Source organism: Alosa sapidissima, chromosome 12 (genome assembly GCF_018492685.1).
Source record: "Alosa sapidissima isolate fAloSap1 chromosome 12, fAloSap1.pri, whole genome shotgun sequence".
NCBI lineage: Eukaryota > Metazoa > Chordata > Actinopteri > Clupeiformes > Clupeidae > Alosa > Alosa sapidissima.
The window spans coordinates 34,955,380-34,980,713 of record NC_055968.1 but is presented as its reverse complement, the minus strand read 5'-3'; the positions used below and the strand labels follow the sequence as shown (position 1 = coordinate 34,980,713).

The following is a 25,334-nucleotide window of genomic DNA, read 5'->3' as shown; positions in this document are numbered from 1 at the left end:
TAGCCTAAAGCAAAACAGGAATACTAAGTTGTGTTCTTATTTGTTAATTACCATGGTTATTTTGATGGTGTCCTCTGCCAGTTTGTGAGAGATGTGAAGACTTGTCATGTGTTGGTCCTCAGGTCGTGATTGTATGGGCTGTGCCAAAACTGGCAGCGGAAAGACAGCTGCATTTGTCCTCCCGGTGGTTCAAAAGCTGTCTGAAGATCCCTATGGTATCTTTTGCCTTGTGCTCACTCCAACTAGGTTTGTACAGCCTGTTGAGAGGCAAGTCAGCAGCATCATGAGAAAATGAATATTGGTTGAAGCCACAGCAGAGGCGAATAGGCCGGCTGCTATCACCTAGAGATTATATTCTCAACGATTATATTACCACATCACTTTAAAAAAAATATGGAATCATGAAACATCAAATATCTCCAGCTGAATTCAGCACACATATTAAGATTGTGTTTGCACACTAGGTCTGTTTTAACTTGTTCATGGTGACCTTGCAGAGTGTAGCATAATATTTAGTTAAAGTGTCAGAGTTTACTTCCAGAATGAAATGGCATTTCATTATATTTAATATATTATAATGTATTTGTAATGTCATTATACTATTATATACAATAATGTAGATGTATATTATTATTATTATTATTATTTTATCTTACATTGTAGCTGATTTAAAAGCTGACAACATGTCAGAGGAAGACCAGTACATGTCAAGGGCATTCCCAGCTACTTGAATGGCATGACATATTTCTTAAAATATTTTTTTTCTCTTTGTTTTTTTGTGTTTGTTGGTGTGTAGGGAGTTGGCATATCAGATTGCGGAGCAGTTTAGAGCTCTAGGCAAACCTTTGGGCTTACGGGACACCATCATCGTCGGAGGAATGGGTAATCTTATTAATCTTTGACTTCTCATTCATTCAGAAAACACAGATGCCGCATGACTGCATTTACTTTCACAAATATTGTTCCCAGACATGGTAGCACAGGGCTTGGAGTTATCAAAGAAGCCACACATTGTTGTCGCTACTCCAGGAAGACTGGCAGATCACATTAGAAGCTCCAATACGTTCAGCATGAGGAAGATTCAATTTTTGGTAAGTACGGTATTCAGACAAATGTATTTTTGCTCTAGTCTGGTCAGCCAGTGTGTGTTTGTGTGTATTCTGGTTTACTTCAACTTTTTAGGCATGATCTGCTGGAATGATGCTGGAATTTGGTTGCAATTTCACATTGAAAGCTTGCAACTACCCAATAGCAGGCAGCCGTGGCCTACTGGTTGGCGCTTGCCCTGTAACCGGAGGGTTGCCGGTTCAAACCCTGACCAGTAGGAAGGCACCTAACCCCTCACTGCTCCCCGAGCGCCACTGTAGCAGGCAGCTCACTGCGTCGGGATTAGTGTGTGCTTCACCTCACTGTGTGTCCACTGTGTGCTTCAATAATTCACGGATTGGGATAAATGCAGAGACCAAATTTCCCTCACAGGATCAAAAGTAGTATATATAGGAGTATTTATACTTATATAGCCATGCACAACCCCTATGAACAGCAACAAGTGCACATTTGGTGCTAATAAAAGGCTTACTAGCATGGTATGTTGTGTCTAGATGATCTAGTGTATTGTCATTTTTGTGGGATTGTCCAACCCAAAGCACAGAACTGCATAGAATACACAGGAATACGTTGGAACGGCATGTGTTTATCTGTCCTCCACATGAAGCAAGTAATTAACAGATTATGCCACACAGTACTAGTTGCTTATTAAAGTACCCTATGATGAGTGGCTCTAACAAGTTTCGGCGTACTGTCTAGCTTCACTTACATAAGTGTGTGTGTGTATATATGTATGTATATATATATATATATATATATATATATATATATATATACACACACACACACACACACGTGTTGCCTGTTATAAAAAACATGCTCTTATAAGTGGCATTAATTTAAATTGCGGGCTACTCTCTGTTTTAAGATAATGGACGAGGCTGACCGTCTGCTGGAGCAGGGCTGCACGGACTTCACCAAGGACCTGGAGGTGATCCTCAGTGTGGTGCCCGCTAAACGCCAGACGTTGCTCTTCAGTGCCACCCTCACGGACACGCTGGAGGAACTGAAGAGCATCGCCATGAACAAGCCGTTCTTCTGGGAGAGCAAATCAGAGTAAGGCTGCTGCCCATTCAGCCACATCTGAGTTTTAAACAGGCCTTTGGGATTCAGCCACATATCTGAGTATTAAAGAGGCCTTTATGGCACAGGGATTCAGCCACATCTGAGTTTTAAACAGGCCTTTGGGATTCAGCCACATATCTGAGTATTAAAGAGGCCTTTATGGCACAGGGATTCAGCCACATCTGAGTTTTAAACAGGCCTTTGGGATTCAGCCACATCTCTGAGTATTAAAGAGGCCTTTATGACACAGGGATTCAGCTACATCTGAGTTTTAAACAGGCCTTTGGGATTCAGCCACATCTCTGAGTATTAAAGAGGCCTTTATGGCACAGGGATTCAGCTACATCTGAGTTTTAAACAGGCCTTTGGGATTCAGCCACATCTCTGAGTATTAAAGAGGCCTTTATGGCACAGGGGTTCAGCTACATCTCTGAGTTTCACAGAGGCCTTTGGGATTCAGCTACATCTCTGAGTTTCACAGAGGCCTTTGGGGTGTTCGACTTCCCACAAAACAAAGAGGCGCCACCATAGAGAGTGAAGTTACTAAAATGTTGTAAGATTGCATTTACATTTATTCATTTGGTGGATGCATTTAGCAATGGAATATTATTAAAGCTATTAACATTTTAACATTTAAGCTAAAGAGCTACAGCTGTAGCGTTAGAATTAACATTTAAGCATTTTTACATTTAAGCTACAGAATTACAGCAACAGCAATATTTAAACATTTTCAGAGGCTATTTGGTTAAATCATGTTGACATGCTCTTTGTTAGGGTGAATTTCCCCTTGGGGATCAATAAACTATCTATCTATCTATCTAGGGTACGGACTGTGGAGGAGTTGGACCAAAGGTACATCCTGACGCCAGAGAAGGTGAAAGACGCCTACCTGGTTCACCTCATCCAGAAATTCCAAGACGAACATGATGATTGGTCCATCATGATTTTTACCAACACCTGCAAGTAAGTTAACTTTCTTTATTGTCAAATAATGGTGTTTTTTTATTTGGTGACATCATGGTTTATCATGAGTTTTTGTTCTGTGTTACACAGAAATTGCCAGATACTCATGATGATGCTCCGTGAATTTAAATTCCCCACCATTTCATTGCACTCAATGATGAAGCAGGTAATGAAGGCAGCCATTCAACATCTAACCATAGATTGGTGGTTTAAAGTAGTTTACTAAACACCCATCTCAATTCTGCTTTTAGAGAGAACGATTTGCAAACCTTGCAAAATTCAAATCCAACGTCTTCAAAATCCTCATTGCTACTGACGTAGCAGCCAGGTAAGAATGTTTCCCTCAGCACTACGGTAACGATTGTGACGAAGATAGTGAGGTTCTACCATAGACTGTATACAGTCTATGGGTTCTACTTAACAAGCTCAACCAGAGAGGGTTAAAGCGGAGCTAGTAATCAAGGATCAGCACTACGGTAGCGATTGTGACGAGGAAGATAGCGAGGTTCTGCTTCACGTGTTCAGATGTGTAGAGCTCAGCTGTAGTCAGAGGATGTAAAGGCTCTTGTGTCTCTGCTTGTCAAAGGGGTTTGGATATTCCAACAGTCCAAGTGGTCATCAACCACAACACACCAGGGCTCCCTAAAACCTACATCCACAGAGTGGGCAGAACCGCCCGGGCAGGTAAGGGAGAGTTCTTTTCTTCAACCGTAGGCAGATTGGTGGGCAGTTGACCCAGTGTGACGCTCTCTTCATTTCCACACAGGACGCAATGGCATGGCAATCACCTTGGTGACGCAGTACGACATTCATCTGGTAAACGCCATCGAAGAACAGATCCGTAAGTTTTAGTTTAAACCATGGCCCATACAATCACTTTTGTCTTTCATATCTAATGGAGAAAATCATATACTTTTTGCAAAGAAATGGTATTTGTGGGTTGTGTTATACAGTGACATTATGACCACAAATCTATTTCAGAATATCTAAATAGTTGAGGTCAGATTCACCCTGGCTTTTAAGACCTACCGGCAGCTTGTATTGAATGTTCTCCACTAGTAGTGATGGAGTCCGAGACCGGACTCGAGACCAATTTCTGCTTTCTCGGTCTCGTCTCGGACTCGTTCCTTCAAAGACTCGGTCTCGGACCACAGTGGGTGGAGAAGGACTCGTAATTTCAGACCAAGTCCTCGAGACCAACGCATTTTTATGTTCATATAAAAAAAAAAAAAAAAAAAAAAAACACACACACACAACACATAACAACAATAATAAAATGCAATGTTGACGGCATTATTTAAAAATGACATCCCATGGTGCAATGCAAAGATACTGCCGTCAGAGCCGTTTATTTATCTCTATGGCTCTGCTGCCGGTGAGTGTCTGTAGGTCAGCATAGTCCATATTAAGACGTTAAGACTGCTCCTCTAAACAATTCCCAATCTAGCTTAGTCTGTAGGCCTAACAGTTGATTATTAACTGGGGTGATTATTAAATTATGAATATGAAAACTGACATGTTTTTATGGTCTTGGTCTCGACTCGGACTTGCTTCCTCAAAGACTCGGTCTTGACTCGGACTCGGCATAGGTGGTCTCGTCCCCATCACTATCCACTAGGTCTGCATTATTGCTGAAAGTAATTGTTGCTGTAAATGACTAAATGTGCACTGCAGAGACCAAGCTGAAGGCCCATACAGTGGAGGAGAAGGAGGTTCTGAAAATTCTAACTCAAGTCAACGTGACCAGGCGCAAGTGTGAAATAGTACGTATTGCCGCTCCTAACAGCAGGTCGGGGTTAATCATTATTAGATGTATAGTGTCTTTACAGCATACTGGGGTTAGTAATGAGTTGTTTTGTGTGTTTTTCTTTTTTTTTTTTTAATTGTGGCACACACCTTTACAGAAGCTGGAGTCGTCAGACTTCGATGAGAAGAAGGAGATTAACAAACGCAAGCAGATGATCCTGGAGGGGAAGGCAAGTTGCTTGTAAAAGGCTGTGTAAAGGTTGCATGATGCTTGTAAAAGGCTGTGTAAAGGTTGCATGATGCTTGTAATAGGCTGTGTAAAGGTTGCATGATGTCTGCCTTTGGTTAAAGGAGTGTGCTCAAAGAAAGTCTGATTTCCCAAGTGATGTGTTATGACCCATAAATGCAAAAGTGGCCTTACAGTTGATATACGGTCATTGGATTCAATGTGAAGGACTGGTTCACAGTGGGACCTTACGACTTGTTTTGTTTTGACGACATCACAGAACCCGGATGTGGAGCAGAAGCGGCAAGCTGAACTCATGAAGATCAAGAAACAGAAGAAGAAATTCAAGGAAAAAATTCAGAAAACAATTGAGAAGCAGCAAGGCAAGTCGAGTCAGAAGAAAGCACAGAGGAGCAGTAAAACCAACAAAGAAGCGACATAATAAAACCCAGACGACGAGCAGGACATAACATGTGTGTTTTGTACTGACCCCCCCCCCCCCCCCCCCCCCGAGAGTGACTCAGAAATGCCACTTACACGTTTGAGTGGATATGAGCGCTTAAGCTTTATTGGGAAAAATCAAATAAAATCAACCACACAGGAATGTGATTACAAGGTCAACGGGTGAAAACAGCCTTCAAAGCCAACATGAAAACATCACATGTGAGGTGTACGGCACCCTCTGTGACTCTGTGGGGCCATGGGGTGCCAGGGCTGGGCCAACTAAACTACTCTCGTCCCCTGGGAGACCACAGCAGTGGTTGTGGACAGCTAGCAGAGAATATCAGGAAGAGGGATTTCAGTTTCTGGGGAAGATTGGACAGAAAAAATAAAATCTCAAATGTTTGCAATCCTGGCTTTTGTGTTATATTATGGCTTGTATTTGGTTCTTGGCTTCAGTCTCCATCATTGTGTCGCTACTGAGCTAGGAATTGCCATGTTTATCACTTCCATATCTAGCATTGGTTTCCCACACACAGGTTTAATCTTCTCACCGAAATGTAAATTCTATCGGCATGATTGTCATTAAATGAAATGTTTTTAAAGACATTGTTCCCTCCTGCGCTCCCTTGGCGGTGCTAGTTTACTGGGGGAGTGTCTAGTTCACTATATAGCTTACTGAAATCAATCTGATCTTCCTCAAGCCTAGTTTGTCCTCAGGAGTCAAAGGAACCATTTGAAGGGACGTGTCTAAAAGCAGAGCAGTGGACAGAAGGGTACAGGGCAAAGGTAAAGCACAGCAAAGTGCTGCAAAAGTCTTGTAATTTCATTATCCAAAGTTACGTTGACATACATCTGCTGGTTTCAAAATGTTTCTCTGGGTCTTTAGAAATTACAACTGAAGGCCCAGCAAGGAATACCAAGGGATCAACTAAAACTCTTTAGTAAATCTTGGGAAAGATAGTAAAAGCTTTAAACCATTTCAGTAGGCCATACAGTTTGCCTTGATCTAATTTCCAAGCAGCCCTTGAAGACAGAAGGCCTCGGAGAGAGCTGATTATAATCACGTGTTCTAACTAAGCATACAACAGGATTTGATGATCTAAAAGGATAATTGTGGTACATTTAGACTTTATATCGCACCACTGTAAAATCATTTGCCATTAAATGAAAAAGTGGTATGAAGAACAAAAACACAGCAAGTCCTATAACGTGGCATTTCATCTAGCATTAAGATCACAGTCCGAGTGGAGTTTTGGTCACATATCTAAGCAATGCAGTTTCAAGACTCCAGAAAAAACAAATGGTAAATTGGTGCAGAATACCGTAATGACAGTGAATTGATAAACAACTTGGACATGTTTTCAAAAGCACACCAAATACAGAAGGAACTTATGTCACGTTGTTGAATGTGGTTTTGGGATGCGTGCTCCCCGCAGGTTTAGAATGGGAAGAAAACTAATTTGGGACAGTGAACTTGTCGTGGTCCATACCTAGGATCAGGCCTGGAACAAATTTCACACTTTACTTTAAAATCATCTTACTAAAGATCTGCGATTTCACTGAGCCATCGTCAGTGGTCATTCAGGGCTAAAAGCTGGTTAAAATTAAAAGCTGGGCACGTCGCAGGAGCCACAGCTCAGGGCAGAGACTGCGCCATTAAATGTTCCTGTTTTTTTTGTTTTTTTTTAACAGCTCGTTTTGGAAACTGCGCTGGCCATCGGATCAGCCCGGATCTGCGTAACGAGTTCAAATCTACCAATTCTTTCTCCCTCTCTCTCTCTCACAGGACTCTGATCACCCATGTCAGAATATGAAGCAGGTCTCACAACCAGTCAGCTCGGAGATGAAGGTCAAACTTTACTGTGTCAGTGTGCAGCAGCTGCGCCTCTCTCGGCCTCTGGACGGGGGTGTGCTCCCTCGGTCCTCCCTCTCTCTGCTCAGAGAGCCCCCCCGGCCCCCCAGCTCACTGGCGCCTCCTCCAGAGAGGGGCCCCAGCGTAGGGGGGGGGGGGGTGTGTGGGGGGTGAGAGTTGTGCACTCATCAGAGAGGACGTATTGGCGCGGGACAGACCGAGCGTCAGGTCCTCTCCGTCTCTCTCTCTCTCTCTCTCTCTCTCTCCGTCCGTCCTCTCTCTCTCTCTCTCTCTCTCTCTCTCTCCGCAGGCTGCCAGCCATGCCGCAGTCCTGTTTGTTCCCCTTCTCTCGCTCTCCTCCTCTCCGGTTGGTGCTCCTCCTCCTTCCTGTGATTGGTTGCTCTCCGTTCCGTTCCTGTTGCCATCAGAGTGGTGCTCCCGTCGTGGCAGAGGAAATCAGGTCTCCATGTTCTGTTTATTTAGTGTTTCCCCAGAATAAAATGCAGTTGGACCAAGCTCAGCTTACGCCTCGAGCTCATCCAGTCACCACCCTGAGGAACAACAGGACAGGACGTTACCATGGGGATGGAAATACGCATCCCAGAATCATCACTGGCTGCTCTCACTGACAGGTGCATTCAGCTGCTAGCTTACAGAAGAGCAATACAGTCTTAATCAGATAAAGGTGTCCAAGTTTGTTAAGTTGTTAACATTGCCCTATTGAATGCCTACCACCATCCAAATGGAGGCTAAAATTAAGGAAATAACTAAGGAAAAATAAAAGGTGCATGAGAGATGACAAATGTAAAAGATCTGATGTAATGTCAGTGGCACTGCAGCCATTCAACATTTCACCCCTTTAAACAGTCCCTTTAATTCAACATTTCACCCCTTTAAACAGTCCCTTTAATGTTACTTTGCCCACAGTCCCTTTAACCCTTAGAACCCTGAGCTGTTTTTAGGGCATTTTCACTACCTTTATTCATAAGGATTTATTCTGGTCATTTTAAGTGCCACACACACATATTATATATTGTTTTTTTCAGCAGATTATTATTTTGATTTTTAAAGAATTAAAATATAAAAAGCGTATTATAAAAATTCTTATACTTCGACATGTTAGCTCCTAGCCCTACATGCATTTCATGTGTGTGTAGGGCAGACTGTCCTGAATCGGGCAATGTAATTGCCATGTTGGAGGGATACTCTGGGGCTGAGCAATTTACAGAAATATGTGGTGTGTGATTTACGGAAATAAATGCCTTTTTTTATTTAGTGATGAAAAATGACCTTTCTGCGCTTCATATCTGTGACACGAACTGATCTGACCTGACTTGACCCGAGGTTGCGTGTTAGCCTGCGTGCCTATGGTGTAAGCACTCATAATGATTCTCAACTCTTTACTGCATTGCCATGAACAAAGTAAAGGCAAAAAAGGTGTTTCTTTGTTGAACTAATTGGGATGCAATGTGAGCCTTGAATTGGATGCCATGCAGGAATTTGCAAGGATCTCAAAACCGGATTATGAACATGCTTTGCCATAGAGAAACACACGATAGCGTTGGATTATAAACATGCTTTGCCACAAGAACAGACAAAAACGTGGGGTAAGTCCAGCTATATGAAGTTATTATTTTGTACTTGTACTTGGTATCAAATGATGGCTCTGAGTCTCCTCTTTCATCTGACATGCGTGGCATGTCTATCCGATCACGGTTCCGCGAGTAATTCAAACGAGAGTAATGGGTTGGTTTGTGTACATGACGTTATTATTTTGCAGTCACTTCGTCTGTTTTTATAAGCCAGAAGGATCGATAAACATGGTACCAATGGATAGCCCTGTGTCCCCTCTCATCTGATTTGGAAAGCCCCACTTCTGCTCTGTCATGCAATAAAGGTTTCATCTCGCTGCGATGAACAGCTCTGGAGCAATGTAACAGAAGAAAGGGTGTGTTTTTTGACGCACTTTGCGTCAATCGGGTTCTAAGGGTTAATGTTACCTTGCCCACAGTCCCTTTAATGTTACCTTGCCCACAGTCCCTTTAATGTTACCTTGCCCACAGTTCCTTTAATGTTACCTTGCCCACAGTTCCTTTAATGTTACCTTGCCCACAGTCCCTTTAATGTTACCTTGCCCACTGTCGGCCAACACACTCACATTTTAATACTGTGACAGTCCAGTAACTCCGCCATGTTGGTATGCGCGTTCTCCCTGGTAGGTAGAGTCCTGGGACAGCGCCACGTCGATCTGGGACTTGAACTCATCCCCCAAGTAACTGTCCTGGAAGGCACATCAACACAGCAGAGAGTTTAGTAGTGCAAGACTACTTATTTGCATTATTAGCAAGCAAAGCAGAGATTTTAGAACGTCACATTCCTGTCATGCACTTGAATGATCGTAAATCCCACACAGGATTGATGTTTTGGTCACCACAGGACTAACTGGGCCGAACATCGCTTGGTTTGTACTGTAAATGTCTGTGGGTAACAGCTAGGTAAGAGGAAACAGAGTTTGGGCAGGTGTGTTACCTGTGAGAGTTCTGGCTAGTGTGTTGAGTTCGGGCTGGTGTGTTACCTGTGAGTGTTCGGGCTGGTGTGTTACCTGTGAGTGTTTGGGCAGGTGTGTTACCTGTGAGAGTTCTGGCTAGTGTGTTGAGTTCGGGCTGGTGTGTTACCTGTGAGAGTTCTGGCTGGGAGAGGCCAGGCTGGCTCATCTGTGAGGGCTGGCTCATGGAGATGTAGCCCTGCGTCAGGGGCCCCTGGGAGAAGGGCTGGGACGCCACGTCCTGGCTGGCCTGGCTGTTGCCCATGGTGCCCGGGCCGCCCCCGTGGGTGGCACCTCCACGGGTCTTCTGGCGCCCGCCGCGCCCTCCTCTGCCCTTATTCAGACCTCCGCGCCCTGGAGGAACGCAAGAGCATCCCGCTTTACTCTCCCACTCCACAACACGCCCAGAGAGCTCAATAGAGCACATCCTATACAGACAGCCCAGCTGAGATGATGATGTAAACTACTACAGAGACTTTAATGTTATAGGAATGAAAACGTTGTGTTTGAAAGGGCATTGACCCTTCACTGTAAAGTCCTGCAAACATCATCTTTACACTCCTGTGCTTCCATGGGTTCAACTGATTCCAAAGTCCAGCGTTACGACCGATCCACTGGTATGTGTGTGTGTGTGTGCTGATGTGAGAGCTCTGACTGGTGTGTGTGTGTGTGCTGAGAGAGAGCTCTTACTGGTATGTATGTGTGTGTGTGTGTGTGTTGATTTGAGAGCTCTGACTGGGTGGTGTGTGTGTTGAGAGAGAGCTCTGACTGGTATGTATGTGTGTGTGTGTTGATGTGAGCTCTGACTGGGTGGTGTGTGTGTGTGTGTGTGTGTGTGTGTGTTGAGAGAGTGCTCTGACTGGGTGGTGTGTGTGTGTGTGTGTGTGTGTGTGTTGAGAGAGTGCTCTGACTGGGTGGTGTGTGTGTGTGTGTGTTGATGTGAGAGTGCTCTGACTGGGTGGTGTGTGTGGGTGTGTGTGTGTGTGTGTGTGTGTTGATGTGAGAGCGCTCTGACTGGGTGGTGGGTGGTGTGTGTGTGTGTTGATGTGAGAGTGCTCTGACTGGGTGGTGTGTGTGTGTGTTGATGTGAGAGTGCTCTGCCTGGTTGGTTGGTTGGTGTGTGTGTGTGTGTGTGTGTGTGTGTGTGTGTGTGTGTGTGTGTTGATGTGAGAGCACTCTGCCTGGGTGGTGGTGGGCATTACCAGGCGCGGGGCCGTTGGCCTGGCCCAGGTAGGCTGGTGGGGGCATCGGGGGCATCATCAGGTTGAAGGGGATGGGGATGTTCATGGCTGCCACGTGGTTGGGCCCTGCGCCAATCATGCCAATCTGATCATGGGTCTGGAAGTACATGTTGGATGGACGACCTGCGAACACATTAAACACGACGTGTTCACTCACATGGGCTGGAGATGGACAGATTGAGCTGAAATATACATTTCAGTACGACTAAGTACTACATGCACTGCTTACAACAGTGCATTTTTAAAACTTTAATAGCAATAATTATTAACAAATTGATGAACTAATAATTTTGTCCCACCTCACCTGGTGAAAATGTAATGTGCTACTCAGAACCCTGGTCACAGCTGGTGACCCTTGAGGTGGACGAGACGCGACTCACCTGTGCTGCTGCGGTCATACACAGATCCCGGGATCATGGCCTCTCTGGCGTCGTACATGGCCGTGGTCATGAAGCGCGCTCCCTGACCACACACACACGACAACAATTAGATCAACGCAATCTCAGAATAGGCATGCATGCATTATGTGGTGGCTTTATGGACCGCCTACATAAATCTACTCGTATAAACAGGGTGTACTGTAGAGGGTGTACTGTACTGTAGAAGGTGTACTGTACTGTAGAGAGTGTACTGTAGAGAGTGTACTGTACTGTAGAAGGTGTACTGTAGAGAGTGTACTGTAGAGAGTGTACTGTACAGGGTGTACTGTACTGTACAGGGTGTACTATACAGGGTGTACTGCCCAGGGTATACTATACAGGGTATACTATACAGGGTGTACTATACAGGGTGTACTATACAGGGTGTACTATAGACCCTTTCAACAATAAAAACAAAAACAATGCTTGAACGTTCTATTTGGGCCCCAATCTACTTCCTCTGCATTAAGATAACATATGGAATGTTAAAACGGAAGCCTTGTGGGGCCAACTATGATGCTGATAATGGAACTCTCTTGAAAGGGTCCATACAGGGTGTACTGTAGAGGGTGTACTATACAGGGTGTACTGCCCAGGGTGTACTGTAGAGGGTGTACTATACAGGGTGTACTGTAGAGCCAGAACAAGCAGAGAGAGCTGGAGTGGAGGAATCACAGGACAGGATTTTTGGTATCAGGACAAGAGGGGCCTGACCTGGTCCTGCCTGCTGGACTGGTGAAGCATTAGCGGCGGTACTGGACTGGTGAAGCATTAGCGGCGGTACTGGACTGGTGAAGCATTAGCGGCGGTACTCACAGGGTTGATGGTGTTGACCAGCTTGCGGGGCTTGCTGAACTGCATGAGGCTCTCGCGGAGGTTGTTGAGAGGCCCCTCCACCAACACCTTCTGCTCCTTGTAGTAGTTCAGCAGGTGGTTCCACAGAGGCTGCTTGGACAGGGCCTTGGGGTTGCCCACGATAATCACGCCATACCTACACACACACACACACGCGCGCGCGCGCGCACACGCACAAACACACACACATTGGGGTCAAACACACAATCGGTATATACTTCAGACTTTATTTCACACTGCCCAATCAACTGGTCACAGCAAGCATCACACAAAACATGTAGGATGGCCGTTTCCTTCAGCAGCAAGTTAACCTCTCTCTTTTGGATTGTCTGTAGAGATGAACTGAACCAAAGCACAGGGTTCATGGGTATCTGGCATGGCCAAGACATCGCAGGGTACTGACCTTGCTCTGGTGAGAGCAACGTTCAGACGGCGGGGGTCGTTCAGGAAGCCGATGCCCTGGTGTTCGTTAGCTCGCACACAGGACAGAATGATGAAGTCCTTCTCCCGGCCCTGGAAGGCGTCCACACTAGCAATCTCCACCTCCTGCTCAGGAAACACAAGAATGGTCAGAGGGGGTCAGAAGAACTCTACTAGTGCTGCTCAGGAAACGCACATCAATAAGGACGGACAGACGCACCTGGTAGAGCTTGGTGTGGAGGGAGCCACTAAACTGCATGTACTGCACCAGGTACGACCTCTGACCCTCGTAGGGAGTGATGACGCCGATCTGATCGGGCTTGGCGCCTGCCTTCAGGAGACGTGTGGTGATCTTCTCCACATTGGACGCCTCGGTCCTGTGGGGGCAGAACATATTCACATCAGCGTTGGGAGTCATTGCTCTCTACTCACAATGTCTCGTACTCCAATGAGACGTCTCGCTCTCTAAAGAAGAGGTGGCTCTGGTGCAGGTGCACACCTGTTCAGGTAGGAGGTGCCGGAGCTGGCGATCTCCTCTTGGCCCTGGGTCACGTAGAAGAACATGGGCTTGTCCGGCTGAGGCCACTGGAAGTCAAAGCCTTTCTTCACACGGTCACCTACAACACATAAACAACAACACATAAACAACAGGGTGAGTGACAGCACAATAACAAACCACAGAGCATGTTTATTCATACCACAGAAAAACAACACTGACAATCAACACTCATTCTGCCGTGCTTCCATGGGTTAATCTGCTGCTGTGTTTGGGCGGTGTGATGTCCCACACGTACCTGCGGTGACCCCGTTCTGCAGCGAGCCCTCGTAGAAGATGTTGGAGGGGAAGGCACTGAGGGCAGGGTGCATGCGGTACTGCACCTGCAGGCGGATGGGCCGGATCCCCAGCACCACCAGCCGCTCAAACAGGGACTGGGACAGCCCCGCCTTGGCCGCCTTCTTACACATGACCACAGGGCCCAGCTGGCAGTGGTCGCCCACCAGTATCAGCTGATGGAGCGGGAGGGAACACCGTTAGATGGACACTTGCTCTAGTGCAACACTAGGAACACAGTTAGATGGACACTTGCTCTAGTGCAACACTAGGAACACAGTTAGATGGACACTTGTCCTAGTGTATATAAGTATATATACTCTTGATCCCGTGAGGGAAATTTGGTCTCTGCATTTCTCCCAATCCGTGAATTAGTAACACACACAGCACACAGTGAAGCACACACTAATCCCGACGCAGTGAGCTGCCTGCTACAGCAGCGTTCGGGGAGCAGTGAGGGGTTAGGTGCCTTGCTCAAGTGCACTTCAGCCGTTCCTACTGGTCGGGGGTTCGAACCGGCACAACTCCGGTTACAAGTCCGAAGCCCTAACCAGTAGGCCACTAGGGAAATGAAAATAGCCACTTGTTAACAGTAAGGCCTTTTGTCTGTTACTTTCTAACATCAGACATCTGTCAGACATCTGGACTCTGAGGAAGATACAGAAGTGTTGAAATGCTAGTGGTGTTTGTTTGCACTAAGTAAAGACTGAGATTTTAATCTGTGTGCTCCAGTCTGTTTTATTTGTTGTAATAGTCTGCAGAGCTACAGCTGTGAAGCAGCTGGTGCTGCAGTTTCAACTGGATGATGCGTGGAGTACAGCATTTCTCAAATTGAGGAAGGTCCAAGAGCCAATTTTAGTTCAAGGCTAAAGTTCCTTCTTAATGGAAAATTCCAGTATTTAGCACTTTGAGTCCCTTTTCTGGTTTGTTTTGGGTGAACTAGAGTGGTGGACACCGAAATTTTGACGATTGGTCCTGTCTCGACCTTTCTGACTCGTTTTGAATCGCCTTTGACTAGTCAGAGTGGCTGCCAGCAGGCATACTGTAGGCTACTCAAACATGTCCTAAAACAACCCTTAACGTTCGTTTTCAAAACTGTGCAACTCATCGAGTGGTTAGTGGTGTTTGTTGATGTTCCAAAACAAGTAGCGTAGTGAAATACAGTTTGTCGTGTTTTATTTGGCATTTTGTAAAATCCCATTGATTTCTGTTGGAAGACTCATTGCACGTTGATATTACTGCGCCACCGTCTATGCTTCAGGTTCAAATATTGAGCGGTTGTGAATAGTTCCACAATAGCAAATAAGACGGCTGGAAATCATACATTGCGCCGATATATTTGCTTTTAATAATTAACAAACACCACTAACCACTCGGTGAGTTGCACAGTTTTGAGAACGAACGTTAAGGGTTGTTTTAGGACATGTTTGAGTAGCCTACAGTATGCCTGTTTGCAGCCACTTTGAGAAGTCAAAGGCGATTCAAAACGAGTCAGAAAAGTCGAGACAGGACCAATCATCAAAATTTCGGTGTCCACCACTCTAGTTCATCCAAAACAAACCAGAAAAGGGACTCAAAGTGCTAAATACCGGAATTTTCCTTTAATGTGCACAAGATGACAACACGTGTAGGCTTGTGTGTCAGAGCCAATGAAGTGAACTAGTCCCACATCACGCAGCATGTTCCATTTCATTACTAGGAACACCATGCAGGCCAGTTCCCATTTCTCTACAGATCAGGGACTCTTTAGTTCCTCAAAAGATCTATGGGGCTACAAGGCTATGCCCTGTAGTAAACTCATGCTGTTTTAGAGAGCGTCCGTAACGTCCTGACTAGTGTTGTCACGATACCAAAATTATGACTTCGATACGATACCTGCCATAAATATCACGATGCTCGATACTGAAACGATACTACGGCGAAATCCTAAGATATCTGGAAAAGAAAGGACTCATACCTCCTCCAAGTGTATCGAGTCATTTGTGTTGAATTCGGTGCACTTTTGTAGTGTGCAGGTCAATTCTGGGTTTTAAACTTCCTACATAATTATTATTTTTATAGTCAGTAAAATAGTAGGCCTACTTTGTGTGATTAAGTCCTTTATTTTTTGTTATAGTTCATTTACATTGTGTTGTGTTTTGCCAATAAAGTAGCTTTAAATAGCCAAACTAGGCTAGATCAAGGTCAGTGTTGAAATTACTGCATGCAGATCACTGAATGCTATGCAGAGGGGCCTAATCTTTAGGCCATCTGATGTACAGTATAGGCTTCCCTAGGCCTTCCCGTGTTCATGGGATTTCTTTGACAGTTGCAAAGGGAAAAATGTGAGGATAGTCTTCTTTGCGCCCAGTGTACAAGTAGCCTACACCATTACCTGTTGCAATATGTCTGTGTGCATTCCTACATTAGCCTACGTCTATTTCTTTGATAACATGATTTGCTACCACGTAACAATAAGCCGCTATTATTATTAGGACTCAACACGCTTTGGTGGTATTATATGCTGTGGGCTTTAATTAGCGCATTTCGGGTAGCCTATTCTACATCTGGGCAATACTTATTGAACAAATTGCAGTCTACATGCCATGACAAATATTACCAGTAGTACTGACCGAACATGAAATAGATTGTTTACAAGTTATGGTAATGTTATTCTGGTGTGAACTTTGCGCTTTCATCACGTTAGCACCCTATGATTACAGCTCGTTATGTCTCGTCAAAATTCATTGATGAAGGAAGGTTCGCTTTATCCCAGAGAACCATACTCGTTTGACTTAGGCTAGACTAAAACAGAAGAGAAGAACTTGGCACTAACCATTTAGTCGTGTTTTCTATACGTTAACCTGTCGTTCTTTGAACAAAAATGTTGGGATATGTCTGCGAGGTGTTTAGCCAAGTTCCATGCGTAGCCTACTGCTTTTAAATGACTTTGAAACATATTTCACAAACGGGCCTCTGTGTACCTGATGGCTTGCCTTCACTATTCGCGATGTATCCGAAATAGTTGCAGATTTCACTTCACCTTTTGTTTTATCCACAAGGTCGAGGACGGTCGGCAAAGAACTACTGTATGTTGACGTTGGCTGCGCACTCACTCACTCAGAGCTGGCTGCTTGACACGCCCACTTGCCTAGATGCGTGCAAGGAGCAGTGAGAGCAGCAGTTCACGCAGACACAGAACGTTAATTTTAATAAAGTATCGATTCTAAAAACGTCGGAAATCGTATCGTTTTTTGCGTGAAGGCATCGTGATACCTTTTTAGTATCGATACACCGTGCAACACTAGTCCGGACATGGCATGGCGTGGCGTGGCAAACATACCTGCTTGGCTCCGAGCACCACGGGCACCATGCACTCGGGCTCTGTCGCCTGCGTGCTCTCGTCGATCAGGATGGAGCGGAACTGCATCTTGGCCAGACGCGGGTCTCCCGCGCCGACACACGTGCCGCAGATAACATCAGCATTCTGGAGGAGACCAGGGAGACACACGTGCTCAGAAAACATCACACCACACCACACATTTTACAGTGGGGTAGTGCAGACATACAACCAATCAATACATACGACACCCAGTGCACAGTATTTGAGACGGCAGATATACGCTACTGAAGCAAAACAAGCTTTTTCAGAGTGGAAGGACGGAGTCGTCATCACATGTTAAAAGGTTTACTGAAGACCTCTGGAACAGCACATGAACCGTAACGCCGTCTCATCGGAGGCCAGCGTACCCTGCAGAGGTCATCAGAGGCCAGCGTACCCTGCAGAGGTCATCAGAGGCCAGCGTACCCTGCAGAGGTCACCAGAGTACCCTGCAGAGGTCACCAGAGTACCCTGCAGAGGTCATCAGAGGCCAGCGTACCCTGCAGAGGTCACCAGAGTACCCTGCAGAGGTCATCAGAGGCCAGAGTACCCTGCAGAGGTCATCAGAGGCCAGCGTACCCTGCGGAGCTCACAGGAGAGCCAGGAGGACTCACCATGAGCAGCTCTCTCTCGGCGGTGCGCTTCAGTGCCCGGTAGCGCTTCTCGTCCGCAGACGACAGCTCGCCCGTCTCGTCCTTCAGCTGCTGCAGCTTCTGCAGCTCTGGCATGCTACAGCGGGACACACACCACAACACATTTACTCACACACCAGGCCCTTACAGTATACACAAACACACACACACACACACACACCAGGCCCTTACAGTATATACACACACACACTCACATACACCAGGCCCTTACAGCACACTCACACACACACCAGACCCTTACAGCACACACACACACACACACACTCACATACACCAGGCCCTTACAGTATATACTCACACACACACCAGGCCCTTACAGCACACTCACCAGGCCCTTACAGCACACTCACAACTCCCTCTCTCTCACACACACACACACACACACACACACACAAGGCCCTTACAGCAGACTCACACAGATACACATTTACTGCATTAAAACACCACCTCAATGCAAAATCACCAAATTCTGGGGAAACTCAGGGAAAAGTTGCATCAGAGCGAAATGACACATTGTTTACACAGTGAGCAACTCCAACCAGAGCTCAGCTCTGTTTACATGGAGTCCATCAGGAGTGGGTTCAATGACAGGTCATCCAGAATGTCCTGACTGACCTGTCCATGTTGCGGATCTGGTTGTGCAGGGCCAAGAAGGAGACGGGTGAGTCGATGGCCTCCCTGCTCTTGGCACACAGCCTGACCACCTTCAGGCCTGTATGGTGGATCTTCTCCGTCAGCTGGTCCACCGCGATGTTGCTGGGAGCACACACCAGCACAGGCCTGCCGGACACAACCCACAACAGACATATAGACATTTCACTGAGCACAGGCCTGCCGGACACAACCCACAACAGACATATAGACATTTCATACCAGCACAGGCCTGCCGGACACAACCCACAACAGACATATAGACATTTCACTGAGCACAGGCCTGCCCGACACAACCCACAACAGACATATAGACATTTCATACCAGCACAGGCCTGCCGGACACAACAGCCATATAGACATTTCACTCAAACATTTACTGCAGGGCCAAGTTCATATAACATTCATGCAGCCTGTTAAAATATAGTCTACTCTATCGAATTAAATATCAGTTAACAGTCCCCCACAACACCTACCAAATTCAACTTACTTGAAAATAATAATTTAGTCAGATATAAAGGTGAAATGGTCTGGTGTTGTGGGGCTTTTTACAGCAAGACAAAGGGACCAAACACAGCATTAGGTACAAAAGCTTCAAACATTTAAACAACAGATAGATAGTCACTAGAGACAGAGGTCAAACTCATATTTCGTTTTTTTTTTTTCTCTGCCTGTTCTCCTCATAACAAGTATAAAATTCCAATCCGGGGCGGGGGTTGTGAGGTGTGCAGGACAGGTAAAAGGAGAAAGGCTTATTCCTCTCTGAGTCACCAAACAGACACACGCCCGGTAGGTGCTGCGCTGGAATGGGCATGGCACCAGAGCTCACGCACATCACACCTTTTGCTAATCAAAGGACAAGATCATATTGTGCCACATAAACATAAAGACTCAGGTGATCGGATGATTAATGGGTGTTTGGGGACTGTTTCAATTACTCTCAGAAAAAGATTTGGAACCAGCTTGTACTGATTTGCTAATCTCAGTACAAAAATCAATAACAGTATCAGGAACCTTGTGTGATAAAATACACCACCGTTTGACACAAACGCTGCTAGTGTGTGGTTTGAGGTTTAATCATTTATTCATTCAGTGGGGACTGACAGACTGCCAGTGATCCTCACACCGGGAAAGCAAGCGCACAGACGTCCCTACTTACCCATTGTTCTGCCTGGCCAGGTGATACACTATGGTTGCCGAGGTGACCGTTTTGCCCGTTCCAGGTGGCCCCTGAATGAGGCTCAGAGGACGCTGGAGAACAGTCTTCACCGCATACACCTGGAGTAAACATCACAGAGGGATATAGCTAAGCATACACCTGGACCACACATCACAGAGGGATATATCTGAGCAATATGGCATGAGTGAGAGTGGCATTGCTTGCAGATATGGCCATGGCTATGACTCGGCCGACTCCTGAGATATCGCTACTTGTGATGACTCATGGAATATCTCTCGTCCAATCAGAAATTAATAAATAGTTTGACTGGACCTAACTGCTGTTTAACTGTCTCTCTATCTACCTATGAAGCAACACAGAGAAAACCAGACACACTCCTGCATGCTTTCTAGCTCAGCTAGGACTGAAAAGAGAGAGAGAGAGAGAGAGAGAGAGAGAAGGAGAAAGAGAAGGAGAAAGAGAAGGAGGGGGGAGAGAGAGAGAGAGAGAGAGAGAGAGAGAGAGAGAGAGAGAGAGAGAGAGAGAGAGAGAGAGAGAGAGAGAGAGAGAGAGAGAGAGAGAGAGAGAGAGAGAGAGAGAGCGCACCTGAGAGTGGTTCAGGTCAGGGAGGCCCTGGGCAGTGAAACGCTTGGGCAGCTGGCACTTGATGATGACATCCTCCACCTCGTGGCCCAGGAGCTTGTGGTAGATGTAGCCGGACACGGAGGTCTCGTCCACGGCAAAGGTCTTCAGGGCACTCTGCATTCTGTCAACACACAAAACACAACAAGCGGTTAGAAGCATCCACAAACATAGAAAAAGCGTCAATCAAAATGAACACTAACTATATTACTCACCGATCAAAGGAGGTGGACTTCCACACAAAATCCACCTGGAAGTTGTGTGTGACCTCAATGGGTGCTCCAGCGCTGCTTCGCAATTCAATTGCAATCTCATCTCCATAATCTTAGCAAAGCGGTCAAGGACTGCGACTTTGGTTAGACCCCGCCCCCAAATCCAACACCAACAGTTCAAACACTTGACAAGTACAAGAAGTATGTCCCAGTGACTTCAGGAGAAACCACTGATCTTCAAAAGAACACTTGAGGGGTATACTAACTACAAGTAGAACACTTGAGGGGTATACTAACTACAAGTAGTACGTCCCAGTGACTTCAGGATAAACCGCTGATCTTCAAAAGAACACATATTGAAAAAAAAACATATTGTTTTGAGATCAGTTACCTGGGTAAGCCAGTAACATGGCTTCATAGTATACCCCTCAGCCTATAGTATACTTCATAGTATACCCCTCAGCCTATAGTATACTTCATAGTATACCCCTCAGCCTATAGTATACTTCATAGTATACCCCTCAGCCTATAGCGGTTGTTCATAGTATACCCCTCAGCCTATAGCTCTTGTTTATAGTATACCCCTCAGCCTATAGCTCTTGTTCATAGTATACCCCTCAGCCTATAGTATACCCCTCAGCCTATAGCTCTTGTTCATAGTATACCCCTCAGCCTATAGCTCTTGTTCATAGTATACCCCTCAGCCTATAGCTCTTGTTCATAGTATACCCCTCAGCCTATAGTATACCCCTCAGCCTATAGTATACCCCTCAGCCTATAGTATACCCCTCAGCCTATAGTATACCCCTCAGCCTATAGCGGTTGTTCTTGGCATATGCCCTCACGGCTGTTTTTGCTTTTACCCCACATGAGCTGAAAAGATACTGTCTGGTACTTTGATGACGTGTCCGATCCCTTTCCACAGCGGAGCCAGATCACCTTTATACCTGAGACAGATCTCATCTCCCTGCATCAGCCGCATATCTGATCACAAACAAACACAAGTAGTAAACAGGGGGAAAAAACAAACAAACAAACAAAACACACAGTTTTACTCCCAAATAACAATAATGGATGGGAACCACTAACATGCACTACTAAACTAATGACTTAGACTGGACACACAGACAAATAAAACTAAAATAAAATTAAAAAAAGATGCAGCATGATTGGCATGCATGCAATGCAGGACTCAAGGTAATGAGCAGCACAACCACAGGAGAGCAGGCAATAAAAAGCTGGATGAATTACCACCTGAATCCGTCTTGGGTAATGAGAAATAAGCAATCCGCTTTTTATTCAGTCCCAGGTCCCACCTGACAGTTATATTGTCTTGGGTCTGTGGAGAAGTAACACAATTGTCAGTCAGTGCAGAGTAAGTGAATGATGCCAGTTGAGACCTACTGCAGTCCACATGGCATTGCCCACATAAAAAAGACCTAATACATGCTGCCAATGAAATTAGCTCAGTACTTAGGACACCCAACTGGTGCTGGGTGTGTTGGTGCCTTAAAAGCAGATAGTATTCTGGAATGCAGTGATGCACTTCCTCTGACTAGAGACAGCTAGAGCATTAGAACTCAGCCAGAGACAGTGATGCACTTCCTCTGACTAGAGACAGCTAGAGCATTAGAACTCAGCCAGAGACGCACCACACTTCGTACGCTATTGGATGTCCATCAATGGCTGTGTTTACATGCACTTCAGTATCCCAGCTATGATCGGGATTTTGAAGTATCCTGGTTTAGTGTTTGCGCATGTAAACATCATGTCTCGATTTCAGAACCCCGGATAAGCTCTTATCCCGGATTATGAGAAATTCAGTTATGCTAGCTAGTAGCTAGTACTCCATAAGATGCTGAGATACTATTCCGTGTACACCTTATGCCAGAGAGTGGCTGACTACATACGTAGAGCTCTATTGCTGGTAACTGGGATGCTAATATTTATCATGTATAAAGGGATATTAATAACCAGGTTCTCTGTGTTCATATAAACAGCACAAATATGATCAAAACAAGAATAGGCCTCATAACTGGGACACTTAAGTCCATGTAAACTCAGTCCACTGTGGAGTTCTACCCATGAGCGGTGGCATACCTGGGACTCTTTGAGCTTCTTGTCATAGTCGGCCTCCAGCTTGACCAAAGGCCCAAAGATGTTCTGGTACTGGTAGGCGTCCTCGTAGCGCAGCAGCACGTGCTGCGGCTCCTCGTCCACTCCGGGCTTCTCCAGGTCCTCCAGGGTCGCCGTGGGGTTGTCCTGAGAGCACAACACATCAGAGGGATTATTTAAAGCACAGCACTCTTGACCAAGTGTCTAACCAACTTGAGTATAATGTTAATATAACTTCTAAAACTGATAGTTCCGGTCCTTCATTGGTGTTTGGATCGATGCCGTTCCAGCATAAACATACACCTTGACCGCATTTCGTTCTATATTACTGAGCTACCATAACTGATACAAACGCTAGCGCGTCGTGCCTAACAACATCCCTTAGCTGTTGTAGAATCAGTGTAACTTGGGCAGCCGTGGCCCACTGGTTAGCACTCTGGACTTGTAACCGGAGGGTTGCCGGTTCGAGCCCCGACCAGTGGGCCGCGGCTAAAGTGCCCTTGAGCAAGGCACCTAACCCCTCACTGCTCCCCGAGCGCCGCCGTTGAAGCAGGCAGCTCACTGCGCCGGGATTAGTGTGTGCTTCACCTCACTGTGTGTTCACTGTGTGCTGTTTGTGTTTCACTAATTCACCAATTGGGTTAAATGCAGAAACCAAATTTCCCTCACGGGATCAAAAAAGTATATATACTTATACATAATTATACCTACAGCCTCTCGGGGCTTATTGCTTAATTAACCACCAGATCATTTGAATGCAAGACAATGGACATGCTGAACTGGTGTCCCGAGTAATGCTGGCTTATTAAGCTTATAAAAAAAAGCATTTATCTTGGTTATAAACAAATGCTTTTCAGACTTCAGACCAGCAATCAACCCATCTCCAACGCTAGTGAACACCACCACCAGAGAGGGCTGCTGTAAGTTGCGGTCGAACCTTCCAGAGCTCCTCCAGCTTGTTGATCTGCTGGGCGGCGATCTGGCGAGCGCGGAGCTGCTCGTGCTCGGAGGGGATCTTCACCAGCCAGGACAGGAAGCAGCGGTCCTGGATCAGCGGCTGCCACTGAGAGCTGTCCCAGTTGATGTCCTTCAGGCTGCTCTGACTGGCACACGGCTGCCTGTGTGTGGACATAACAGCGCTCCGCTTTAGTCAGGACAAAACACGCTACCGGCGCTACATCACCGTACAGCCGGTCGGCCAAGACGACAACCCGTGAGCGTCCGCGGGACTCACCTGCACAGGAGCACGACCACGGAGTCGGCCTTGGCTGGGATGAAGCCGAGGAGGAAGACGTTGCGGCAGCCGCAGTTATAGCACTCTAGCACTGTCTCTCCCAGGGGCCCATCCTTGTGGAGAGTCACCTCCTTACACTTGGCTCTCACCAAGTGATTTACAATGTGGCTGCAAAACAGAATCAATAATAATTCATCTCTGAGTTGAAGCTGCCTAAATTGCTGTGGACATGATCGACTTTGATTCTAGCATGCACTGTACCTTCCAGAGGTGTTGCCTCTCCCATTGCAGAACCACTTCTTGCTCGTGTTGCAGTACACAACACATGCTGGATCATGGATACCGCAGTAGCTATAGAGAGGAGAATACAGGACATTAAAGCATTGTGGTGTTGATGGTAATGGAACACAAATCACACATTAAATGAAAAAAACAAAAAAAAGAGATCCCATTACAAAAGTATTAACCAATAGGGTACATCACATTAACGTTACAAGCTACTTCAGGCCTGGAGGGATTTTGAGGATTTTCTTTTTGGTATCACTAAATAGACGCCATGAGGAAACCTGACCTGCAGGCATGCAGCGGGAGATCCTTGGTGTAATAGGCATCCTCCTCATCTTCTTCAAAGTTCAGTTCCGCTAAAAGTTGACTTGTTTTAGCAACAGAGTCATCAAGTGGTCCATTCTGTAAAACTTCGTCGGGGCCATTTACCTAAACAAACACACAGAGTTGATACCATGTTATCTAACAGTAAGTCAATAGACAGTCCATACAAAACAAAATAAATATACGAATACGTCTGGCATCTGAGAGGCTTTCTCGGCATACATGTTTCTGCTATCCAACGTTAGCCATCCCAGTAGTGGCAGGCGCAATGTGGTTTCACTGGGGCCATGATACCTAGCTAGCAGCATGCTATCTATAGCAATGCTGTCGATATGTTGGCTAGCATAGCTCACCTGCTGCGCGGCGCTGCCTAACGTTATCTTTTGATAAGCAGATAGCTATCATTTTCAGTTGAGATAAAAAGCCAAATGCATTGCCGCTGCCTTATAAAAATCACATTGCTAGCAAGTAAGGTAACTTACAGTTAGTGCTCGCTAGTGTTAGATTAGTGTTAACATTAGCTATGAGCCAAGCGCTTGCTAGCAACTACCGTATGCTAATCTAGATTTGGAGAGCAAAGAAGGTAAACATAAGCCCGTAAGGAATATTACAAACCTGATTATCCAGCTGACTCTGAGTTTGGCCTTGAGTTTGCGTTTGACTAGGCAATGTAAAATCAGTGAATTCATATTCAGAGCCTTGAGTGTCAGCTCCGAGCAACTCAGTTTCCTCGGTATCCAGGAAGGTTAGAGTCTGAGAACTCGGCCCATACGCTTCCACACTCATCTTCACAAGTTGACAGTGGTTTGCAAGACACTGTTGTATCTATACACGGGGTTATTTAAATCCGTCGCCAGCTATTTTATCTATTTATCGCAGAAGATTTCCAATGAGAAACTCGAGCATTTATAATCTAGTAAGCAAGCTAGATTCGAACACAAACAGAATTTGGAATCAGAAGAAAATAAACGGAAAGCTCGGCT

General features: G+C 45.8%; 3 protein-coding genes across 3 annotated transcripts in view; 1 reads left to right on the top strand and 2 right to left on the bottom strand.

Moving 5' to 3' along the window:
• The window catches only part of klhl26 (kelch-like family member 26), a 21,671-nt gene extending 21,533 nt beyond the window's left edge, over nt 1-138 (bottom strand). Inside the window, exon 1 of the mRNA XM_042111553.1 lies at nt 52-138. The gene's annotated coding sequence lies outside the window, so the exon portion shown is untranslated. The remainder of the gene's footprint in view (nt 1-51) is intronic.
• The window catches only part of ddx49 (DEAD (Asp-Glu-Ala-Asp) box polypeptide 49), a 6,272-nt gene extending 314 nt beyond the window's left edge, over nt 1-5,958 (top strand). Inside the window, exons 2-13 of the mRNA XM_042111566.1 lie at nt 123-246; nt 797-882; nt 970-1,091; nt 1,976-2,163; nt 2,995-3,135; nt 3,226-3,301; nt 3,387-3,463; nt 3,722-3,819; nt 3,902-3,976; nt 4,810-4,898; nt 5,040-5,111; nt 5,388-5,958. Coding sequence (XP_041967500.1) covers nt 123-246; nt 797-882; nt 970-1,091; nt 1,976-2,163; nt 2,995-3,135; nt 3,226-3,301; nt 3,387-3,463; nt 3,722-3,819; nt 3,902-3,976; nt 4,810-4,898; nt 5,040-5,111; nt 5,388-5,549 — 1,310 coding nt within the window. The 3' untranslated portion in view covers nt 5,550-5,958. The remainder of the gene's footprint in view (nt 1-122; nt 247-796; nt 883-969; nt 1,092-1,975; nt 2,164-2,994; nt 3,136-3,225; nt 3,302-3,386; nt 3,464-3,721; nt 3,820-3,901; nt 3,977-4,809; nt 4,899-5,039; nt 5,112-5,387) is intronic.
• LOC121724762 (regulator of nonsense transcripts 1-like) lies at nt 5,654-25,334 on the bottom strand. Its single transcript, XM_042111529.1, has 24 exons — nt 24,967-25,334; nt 24,314-24,456; nt 24,004-24,093; nt 23,743-23,910; nt 23,446-23,626; nt 22,494-22,655; nt 21,645-21,732; nt 21,279-21,377; nt 20,397-20,505; nt 20,146-20,305; nt 19,540-19,658; nt 18,345-18,509; nt 17,691-17,805; nt 17,038-17,181; nt 13,678-13,891; nt 13,383-13,500; nt 13,104-13,260; nt 12,867-13,009; nt 12,425-12,599; nt 11,570-11,651; nt 11,151-11,312; nt 10,079-10,302; nt 9,562-9,684; nt 5,654-7,954 (listed from the first exon to the last, which is right to left on the bottom strand). Exons 1-23 carry the CDS (start codon nt 25,135-25,137, stop codon nt 9,565-9,567), a joined length of 3,309 nt encoding a protein of 1,102 aa, XP_041967463.1. The 5' UTR covers nt 25,138-25,334; the 3' UTR covers nt 5,654-7,954; nt 9,562-9,564.